Below are 10,000 nucleotides of genomic sequence, written 5' to 3'. Positions count from 1 at the left end.
ACAGAAGCTCCGCCCGACGGAGAACGGGAGGAACCTGCAGGCGCAGGGGACCATCTCGGCCCGGAAGTTCAACGAGCTCCAGGTCGCCGCCGCGGCGCCCCACAAGCCCATTCCAGTGCCTTCGTCCTCGTCGCCCTTCCCCGTTCCCCTAACCGGGCCACACCCCCACTCGGCGTCCCTCTCCGCTCTTCATGGCCCTTCCTGCAGCGGAGGTGGCCTTCCGGGGCCCTTCTACCCGGACGCTTCCCGGGCCGCCTCCGTCCACGACCTTCGGTTCGTCCAGCCGCCCAGTAAATCCTACGCCAGCGAGCCCGACCTGAGGAACGCAGGGCCCCTGATGCCAGGGAGCCCCATTTCCCCGATGCCACACACCATCATCAGTCAGAGTCCGACGAAGGGGAGGATCAAGTCGAAGAAGAAGTACAAAGCGCCTTCTCCCCCTTCGGATAACTCGAGACTCCAGGCCTTCAACCCCCTCAAAGGCCCTCGAAGTAGGTCCTTGAGCGACTCTTCGCAAGACGCCTCGCCGCCCCCACATGGACAGGACCTCCTCCCGTGGGCACCGTGGCACGGGAACCCCCCGCAGAGTCCAGTAGAAGAACCTTCGAAGCCGAAGACCCGGAAGATGGGTCTCTTCAAGAAGAAGAATGAGTCGAAGAAGTCTTCTAAGAAGGAGGAAAAGGTGACGAGGAAGGAGAGCGAGAGAAGAGGTGCCAGTGAAGAACGTCGCGATGTCGTCGTTCGTGAGGAACTTCGAGAACGTGCCCGAAGTGTCGACTGTCTCCATCACGAACTCTCACAGCGCCTGGCAGCCACGCCCACCTCCTCCAGTATGGTCAACCTGGAAATCCGCCAGCAGACGACCCGTGAGACCTGGGGCGCATCACTGGAACGACCCGGTTACCGACCTGCCCCTCTGGAGCGAGACGCCCGTCGAAGTAGTAGTAGCAAGCTCGAGGTGACTCGAAGAGTTCAAGAGAGACGCCATTCCTCCACTCTGGAGAGAGAGCCTCGAAGTCACCGCAGAATGAGTACGTTGGAACGTCGAGCAGAAGAGAAGAAGCTCTCGACGATCGAAAGGGAAGCAAGGGCCTCCACCCCGAGTTCCTCCGGCCGGCCTTCCTCGCGCCTTGACTCCTACAGGGAGTCTTCCTCACACCGCAGGTCGTCCTCCAGCGGTTCGAGACACAACCTCATCCCCGAAGAAGAGAACGTCGGCTCCGCGCCCGTTGTTGACGAATGGGACACTGCGGAAGCGGACATCAACCAGAGAAGAAAGTTGTCGGAGAACCTCCAGCAAGAGTTGAAAAGGACGGCTATGAACCTCAGAAAGACGTCGGTAGAACGCGGGGACAAGAAGCGCCAGAGCAGCACGAGTCTGACCCACTCCTCGAACGACGAAGAGAAACGGCCCTCGAGGCCCTCGAGCCGAGGCGTCCTCGTAGCTGAAGAGAAGGCGGACATCCCGAAGACTTTCTACTTCGGGATGATTCCCGAAAAGGGTCAGGAGGCGAAGAAGGCGTCAGCGAGCGCTATCCAGAAAATCAAGACTCAGGAGGACGAAAAGGTCCGCATTTCGGGAGAAAGCGTCGAATTCTCTCGACGAACTCTGGAAAAGAAAAGAGAACGAAGTAAAAGTCGGGACACCGATCGCGACACCCGAAGTCCGGCACAGGAAGAGCCTCCCAAGCCATCGAAGACGTCCCAAGACGATTCGAAGGCGCTGCGGCGGAAGCTCTCGAAGGACGTGGAGGAGTTCGCCGTAGCGATAGAAAAGCGCAAATCTAATCGCCGCGCGACCGAAGAGGTCTTGGGCGGGTCCTCCTTCAGGCGCGAGGACGGGGGCTACCACTCGAGGCAGAACTCGGGAAGCTTTCACCTTGAGGAGAGCGCCGGCTCCGACGAAGAGATGAGCATCACGATGAACCTGAGGCCGATGTTACCCCGAAGGCAGCACGAGATCCCTCGGTTCAGTCCGAACGCCGCCTGGCGATCCCTGAGCGTCGAAAGACACCACGCCCACAGAGAGGCCCACAACGCCAGCAGGAGCAGCGACGACCCCGAGCCCGTCGAGGACAAGATTCAGAGAATGACAAGACCCTCCGCCCCGCTGAGAGCCTTCGGGGAGAAGTCCGCCGACTCCGGGATATCTGGAGACGCTGGAAGCCCCGGGGCGACTCACGAGTTCGAGTCTGTGGCCCACCTGGAGAAGAGCAAGGCTTCCTCAGGACCTCTCGCCATGTCCTCGCCCCTGGCCTCCGGCCGACAGGACGGAAGGCGGGCCTGGACGCCAGCGCAGGACCTCGACGACACCAGCATGGACGGCAGCGGTGAGCAAGGAGGAGTCCCCGTTCCGAAGGGCCTGACCACCCCGCCGAAGTTGACCTCGAGGTCTAACATGTTCCCGCAGTCTCCCGCGAGAGAACGAGCGGCAGACTGCGTCGATGGGCCGATCGACGAGCCTCCCGTCGACTACCCGACCCCGACGCCCCCGCAGAGCAGCAAGGACCTCTGGTCTCGGCGGAAGAAGAAGAGCGGAGACCCGCCTCCCCAGAAGTTCAACAGTCTTCGGAAGCTGAAGCGCTCCATGTCAGGAGCCTTGACGGTGATCGGAAGGAAGAGTCCGGACGACAAGAGGAGCCACTCTCCGGAGGACAGGAAGACCTCGGACACCTGGCGGGACAATTGGTCCCTGTCGAGGTCGATCCCAAACTCGCTCAACACGTGCGACGCCCACGAGTCGACCAGCAACCTCTCCGGACGCGAAAGGAGCAAATCCGGAGGGCGATCTCCGGCGCCGATGGTCCTCGAGGCCCCCGTGGCTTACGAGGCTAAATCCGACACGGGTCTCTCGACGCACTCGAGACCCCGGACGCCCTCCTACCTCAACTACGGGTCTTCCGGACACATCATGTACCTTCCAGAGTATAACTCGAGGAAGCCCAGCCGGACCGATCTGGCGAGCGAGGACGAGGACGACGAAAGACGAGGATGGCCGATGCACGGCTACGACCACGGGGTGAGGCCCCTCACGCCTGACCAGGAACGTAAGCCTCCTTCAGGAGACGAGGGCCCCTCGCACCCCGAGAACTACGACTCTTACGAACCGGGTGCTCTCCCGGGACACCTCGCTCTGGTGTCTCCGCAGGAACAGACCCACTTCTCCAAATCGAAAAAATCCAAGAAGTTCACGTACCAGAGCACCGTGCGGATGCTGGAAAAGAGAAAGATCGAGGAGAAGTTGTCGAAGGAAGTGGCCGAGAAGGAGAAACAGCGTCTGAAGGAGATGGAAACGATGAGAAAGGTAGGTCATCGACGCATGGTCTTCTCCTCTTTTGCGTTCTTCCTTGTTCTTCACCCGTCCGGTAGGTATCCACAGTATTCATGGTGAACACCAGCCAATAAGGGATTGTGGGACATTCAGGTCATTTCTTCCATGGTGTGTGAGGATGACCACGAGCGACGAATACGACAGAAGAAGAAACATTGTGAGGACGAAGAAGTCCTTATCGATGGTCCTCACATGGTCTTTCCATTGTCACTGATAGAAATGAGCTTAATTAACCTTTTCATAACCAGAGGGTTCTCTCAAAGAGGATAGAAATCGAGTGGCAGTACCTACGAAAGTACAAAAAATATACAATAGGCAAGCATTCCATTAAGGGATAAAGATTGGTTTTTGTGTTCTGAACAATATTTCACGTTTTTTTTTTCCTATTTTATTTGTCTGTCGTTTTTTACGTTTTGAACAATATTTCACGTTTTCTTTTCTTTTTTTATTTGTCTCTTTATTTATCTATTTGTTTATCTATCTCTATTTATTTATTCTTTTTTTTTCAGGTGGAGGAGGAGTTTCAGAGAAAACGAGAACGAGAGAAGAAGAAGGTGAAGGAGCAGCTCAAGCTCCTCAGCCTTCAGCAGCAGCAGCACCTCCACGGGAAGACCCTTGCCGAAGTCCACAACACCTCATACTCAAGCGACGAGACCCCAGTCTCGTCCTCCTCTTCGGACAGACCGCCGTCAGATCACCGCGAGGTCTCCAGCCAGGACTCGGAGAGGATCCCGCCCTTACCCGCCATCCCGCCTCCTTCGTTGCCTCCGTCACACTCCTACTACAGCACCAGTGCTCCCACCTTTCACTCCCTCCCCCCGGAGCTGATCCACGGCTCCGGGACCCTTCTTCAGGAGACTCCTCCAGAAGGCCAAGGGATCTTCTCTGGTTTCAAGAGTTGGGTGAAAGGTAGACGCAGCAGTGGGAGAGGGGGAGACACCCGCGGAGGGCACCCTTCTTCAGCCCCGAGCGGTATGACGTCAGCCCCTCGTCAGGAGCCTGACGGCGCGCCAGCGTCCTCCCCGTCCTCCTCACCGAGGAAGTCTTCAGATTCCTCCGACTTCAGGGCCGAAGTCATCGCAGCCTCGAAGTCGAGATCGGGGAACATGTCCAAGGAGGCACAAGGTTCTCCTCCTCCTCCCGCTCCTCCTCAGCAGGGGAAGAGGTCCATCTACAAGCATCTGACGGAGGTGGCCTCTCGGGAGGAGAAGAGGCACGCCGACCTCGCCCGCCGAAGTCGCTCCCCCGAGGCTCAGCGTCACCCCCTCAAGTACGAAGTGCACCAGCCCGAACTCCACCACCTAACTCACGAACTCCCCGAGCTTCGTCAGGAGCGGCGGGAGTACCGGGAGTACCGGAGTCCGACACGTCATCAGGCAGGCGATGCGCACTGTCACGGTAAGTTTTTTTTTTTTTTTTTCTTAAGTCGACGTTAAACCTTCCCATATTATTTGACTGGGCCATTTCATCCAAATGATTCTCTCAATCAGTATTTCAATGTGTGTGTGTGTGTGTGTGTGTGTGTGTGTGTGTGTGTGTGTGTGTGTGTGTGTGTGTGTGTGTGTGTGTGTGTGTGTGTGTGTGTGTGTGTGTGTGTGTGTATGCATGTCTACTCCAGGCGACTTCATTCATCTTATCGAGGTCCCGCCACCACTGATCCCTTCTTAGGACTATGCCTCGCTGTACAGTTTCTGTTATGAAAATCGCCAGGCGATTTTATTCATCTATGAGGAGCTGGGGAGGGAGGGAGGGAGGGTGACAGGACTTAGCACCAACGGGGGTCTCGACCCAGACCCGTTTCATACCAGGGACCCGCCTCCTAAGTAAATAAAATCACCTGACGGCACTAGGCACCTGACCTGAAGTAGAGAGATCACAGACCCTAGCGAAGGGTGAGCTTAGCTATACGACCCTTTACTGACCTTGGGTCGTTCTTTTGCAGGCGCGAGCGGATCTGACGGAGGCGCTGGAGGAGGAGGAGGAGGAGGAATGGGCCCTGCGGCCGTGCCCGTGAGCCAGAACTACCGACGGGAGTTCTCGAGGGGGAACGCCCAGGTCATCGGACCCAACGTCATCTCCGTCAGGATGAAGGGACGAGAGGATCACGAAGCCTCCAAAGGGTAAGTCCCACTTAAAGTGTTGTCCAGCTCTCCCTGTGGTTGTCTCTTCATTGATATACATTTTTTTTCTAATGATTCGGCTATCACTTCTTTGTTTAATTGTTTGTCTTATCTTATCTGTTTATTTATCTGTTTATTAATTTATTTATTCTATTTTGATTATTCATTCATTTTTTTATTTATCTATTTTTCTAGTCAAGGGAAAAATTAGGCTAGGCCACCCCTCATAAGGGGTGGAAAAGGGCCTCTGTTGGACACATACGAGATAATCCTGCAAAATTGAAGAAGGGAGGGTGTGGCTATGTGCTGAGTAGCCTACATAATAATATCATTAACATAACTCTTCCTTACCGGGTGGTACTGTTCCTTTCACTCTTTGCCGCCGCCAGGCGATTCTATTCACCTCTGTGGCCCCTCTAAGATCGCGAAGGGAGTTGACATTTTCTCGATCAACTCTCTACTTTCCCTTCTGTGTGCCATTTCATTCATTTCCGCGGTATACCGCCTTGTTAGCGAAGGGGTGTGGAACGAACCCTCATCTATGAACCCAACACTAACCTAGACCTCTTCCTGGCACACAGGAACCGTCACAGAGGCTATTCCCCGACCCCGGACGACCGGCGCTCCGTGAGCAGCTGCGGGGGGAGCAGCCGGGGCGTCGGGTGCGGGAGTGGCGCCAGCAGTAACGGAAGCCGGCACAGCGGTGAGCAGCTGCAGCAGCAGCAGCAGCACCCGGGGAGGAACCAGCCCGACTTCGTCGAGGACCACCGAACTGGGCGCACCAGCGGCGTCGGGTCGGCGGGCCGCCCGTCGTCGTCGTGTGAGATGGGGCGACTCGGCCCGGAGGACCTGCAGCACAACGGGAGTGGCGAAGTCGCCCTCAGCAAGAACTTCGCCCTGGTAAGACAAAGGGTTCCTCTCAGTTTGGGTTCACAGGCCACAATGTGCATTTTATTTGTTCATTTATGTATTTAGTCAATATTTTTTTTACCTGAGTTTTATTGGATTTTGTTTTATTTCTCTCTTTTTTTTTATTATGTTTTAATTCAAATTACGTGGACTCCACCAAATGATGACAAATAATAATGTTCATGGTGATGATGATGATGATGATGATGATGATGATGATGATGATGATGACGATGATAATGATTATGATGATGATGATTATGATGGTGATGGTGTTAATGAAGACGATGATGGTAATGATGATGATGATGGTAATAATGATGTTAATGGTCATGAGGATGATGGTTTTGAAGATGATAATGAATACGACGACGATGATGGTAATAATATATAGATATAATTATTGATAGGCCAAAATCTGTAGCTTAATACAAAATTATTGATCCCCCTTATTAGGGAGGTAGCCAAGTCAGAGGAAACATGGTGAGAGGAAACACGGTGACGCTGCTCTTGTCTCCCGCCACAGTGTTAACTAAAAAAAATAAATAAAAAAAAATAATGTCCCCACCATAGGGTTTACTGTTTATATATATATATATATATATATATATATATATGTATATATATATATATATATATATATATATGTGTGTGTGTGTGTGTGTGTATGTATATGTATATATATATATATATATTTCTAAACAGAAATGTAGTAGCCTGAGTAATGTCATCTGTCCACATTCCCTCTCTTTTCTGTAGCTTATAAGTCCCCTTTGTCCTCTGTCTTATGTACTTTCCTGAAGAGGGCTATAGTTGATAGCCGAAATATAGGAATCTTCTTTATTCGAAGTTAATTTTCTCCGACTGTGGGTTTCCTGTGTGTCATATATATATACGCACACACATATATATATACATATATATATATATATATATATAGATATATATATATATTGTGTGTGTGTGTGTGTGTGTGTGTGTGTGTGTGTGTGTGTGTGTGTGTGTGTGTGTGTGTGTGTGTGTGTGTGTGTGTGTGTAAATTAAAACAAAAGCAGTAACATCCTCTAAGAGCCCTCCTCTCCTCCTGCAGCAGGCGTACGGCAGCCCACCAGGAGCCGTCGACAGCAGCCCGGCCCGCTTCGCCCACAGCATGCTCACGCCCTTCCAGCCCGGCAAGGGTTACCGCCCCGTCTCCTTCAGCCCGCCCCCGCCGACGAAGATCCTCCACGTCAAGTGAACACCCCTCCTGACGAAGGAGACGACCCACTTCGTCAGGAGGGCCATCGAGATCGGGGAGACCTCCGACTTCGGGGACGTCTCCTTCAGGAGAGAAAAGTCGCACAAGAATTGGCGGGAGGGTTAGAGCAGGCGGTCGGCCCCTCGCCCCGTTTTCTTTCATTGTTGTTGTTATTGTTGTTGTTGTTGTTGCTGCTACAGTACGGGTAGGTTAACTGTAGTGCCAAGGGCCCACCGTCCCCAGGTCTGAATAAAATCGCCTGGCGGCAGAATAACAAAAAATTATCTTAATTAGATTTCTAGTAAAAAGAGTAAAATTTTAGTATCCGTCCTATGCGTATTTTATTCTGGCAAACGATAGGTGATTTTATTCAACTACCAGGCAGGTTCTGTCCTCCCCCCCTCAGCTGAATAACATCGCCAGAATAAAATGTTTTAAGGACGTCAGCCAGAATTCAAATATGAAAAAGGTTCCAACTGGGCCTTCATGAGTCCGAGCAAGAAGGACCTACAACACTGAAGGTGATCAATGATTAATTGATTGATTATTCAATTAATTTTGATTAAATCAATTCATATGGAGTCTCGCCCACCCCCTCTGTGTTGAATAAATAATTTGGCGCCAAAAAGCACAAAATGTATAAAGTTTGTCACTGCGTTGAGCCCTTCTGAACCTAACCAGCTTCTCTCACCCGGCGTGTACATAATGTAAAATATCTTTTGACTACCAATGCAATGTACATGTAAATTTCATGTACATGTTGTACAGATAGCCTGAAGGAGAGGGACGAGCGTTGTCTTCATTTGACTGAGTGGCCCATTGTCTCTGAGTGTCCCATTTTCTTTTCATTCCCTCCCCACAAAGTGGAAGAACATTTTATAGTTATTTTTTAAAGAAAATGTGCTTTCTTGTGTATATTTCTTCATTTTCACTCTCGAATATGCTTTTTATATATGTATTGATAACAATAGTGCAATTGCAAAAGTGATATATGAAGATACACTGCTAAATAATCTCGGAATGCTCCATAAACTGTACCAACCCGTGACATTCTAGTCTTAGAGTACGCAATCATCCCCGTCTTGTGAATTTACATATCTCTAGTGTCTAACATTTTGTCTAACTATAATAAAATGGCTTGATGCAGGTCCATAAATGAAGCCATCAACACTGATTTAGTAGTATTCGATTTGCCAGTATATATGCGTGCCTAGTTTCTAGGTTGCATTGCTCATGTTGTCTCAGTGTGACATGACGTCACCACAAGGCTGCCAACCGTTCCGATACAATGCGACAGTGTTTGCTTTATATGTATGTAAATATATATGTTTATATATATATTTTTTCATGGATTTCTTCGCATTTATGTGTGGCCGTCCTACATGCTAAGGTATAAAAAGAAAATATACATTTTGCAACGTTGGACCAAGCAACTCTCACATTCGAAGACAATACTACAAATAGCAGGAATTGCAACGAATATTCTTACTTCTTAAAGTGCCTTACAAATAGAAGAATGAGAGTTACCAACTCACCTACTTTTTCTGTACCTTAAAAACGTAGATAAAGATAAAAACAGAAAGAGAGAGAGAGAGCGAGAGGAGTGATCTAATCCTGTTGATGAAATTAAAATCGACAGACCCTAACCCAGGTTAGAGTTCAGAGTTCACCGCCACACGTCATGAGGTGTAGATTAAGTTTACATGTAAAAATATATTACACTAACAATGCATATATCATAGTAATATATTATATACAGAATAAAATCTATTAGAACTTTGTTTTTATAATTTATTTTAGTATCCTTATTTTCAAAGTGTTTTTTTTTAAATACCTACGTAGTTCACAGAAAGTGACATCCCTTGAACTGTATGTATACAGTGTGGGTTTAGGAGAGGTAGGGGTTGTGTGGATCAGATTTTTGTGATAAAACAGATATGTGAGCAGCTTTAGGAAAAGGTAAGGACGTTTTTTGGGCCTTTATAGATTTGGAAAAGGTTTATGACAGGGTAGACATGAAAGCAATGTGGGAGATATTGCAGATATATGGGATAGGAGGAAAGCTGTAAAGAGCAGTCAAGAGTTTTTACGAGAGTAGTAGAGCTTGTGTTAGAATCAGAAATGGAGAGAGTGAGTGGTTTGAGGTAAAGCTGGGACTTCACCAGGGATGTGTTATGTCGCCTTGGCTGTTCAGCTTGTACATGGAGAGGTGCGTGAGGTAAATGCAAGAGTAATGGGTCGGGGATTGGAGATGGTTAAAGTGGAGAAAAATGGGAGATAAGTCAGTTGTTGTTTGCTGGTGACACTGCGCTTGTAGCAGAACCAGAGGAAGGATTAAGGAAGTAAGTGACAGAGTTTGGGAAAGTGTGCGAAAGAAGGAAGTTGAAGATAAACGGGGGGTGA

The 10,000-nt window shown here is 50.1% G+C and overlaps 1 protein-coding gene across 2 annotated transcripts in view; it reads left to right on the top strand.

Moving 5' to 3' along the window:
- The window catches only part of LOC143020871 (uncharacterized), a 134,667-nt gene extending 125,289 nt beyond the window's left edge, over positions 1 to 9,378 (top strand). For both annotated transcript variants that reach the window (XM_076177726.1, XM_076177728.1), the window contains 5 exons: positions 1 to 3,304; positions 3,841 to 4,729; positions 5,274 to 5,451; positions 6,033 to 6,351; positions 7,451 to 9,378. The exon at positions 1 to 3,304 is cut by the window's left edge and continues 41 nt beyond it. In XM_076177726.1, the coding sequence (XP_076033841.1) occupies positions 1 to 3,304; positions 3,841 to 4,729; positions 5,274 to 5,451; positions 6,033 to 6,351; positions 7,451 to 7,597 (4,837 nt within the window). In that variant the 3' untranslated portion in view covers positions 7,598 to 9,378. The remainder of the gene's footprint in view (positions 3,305 to 3,840; positions 4,730 to 5,273; positions 5,452 to 6,032; positions 6,352 to 7,450) is intronic.
- The last annotated feature ends 622 nt before the right edge of the window (positions 9,379 to 10,000 follow it).

Source organism: Oratosquilla oratoria, chromosome 41, assembly GCF_046742065.1.
Source record: "Oratosquilla oratoria isolate Oo_2021 chromosome 41, ASM4674206v1, whole genome shotgun sequence".
In the NCBI taxonomy this organism is placed as follows: domain Eukaryota; kingdom Metazoa; phylum Arthropoda; class Malacostraca; order Stomatopoda; family Squillidae; genus Oratosquilla; species Oratosquilla oratoria.
The sequence above is the reverse complement of the archived record's forward strand: the minus strand, read 5'-3'. Positions and strand labels throughout refer to the sequence as shown.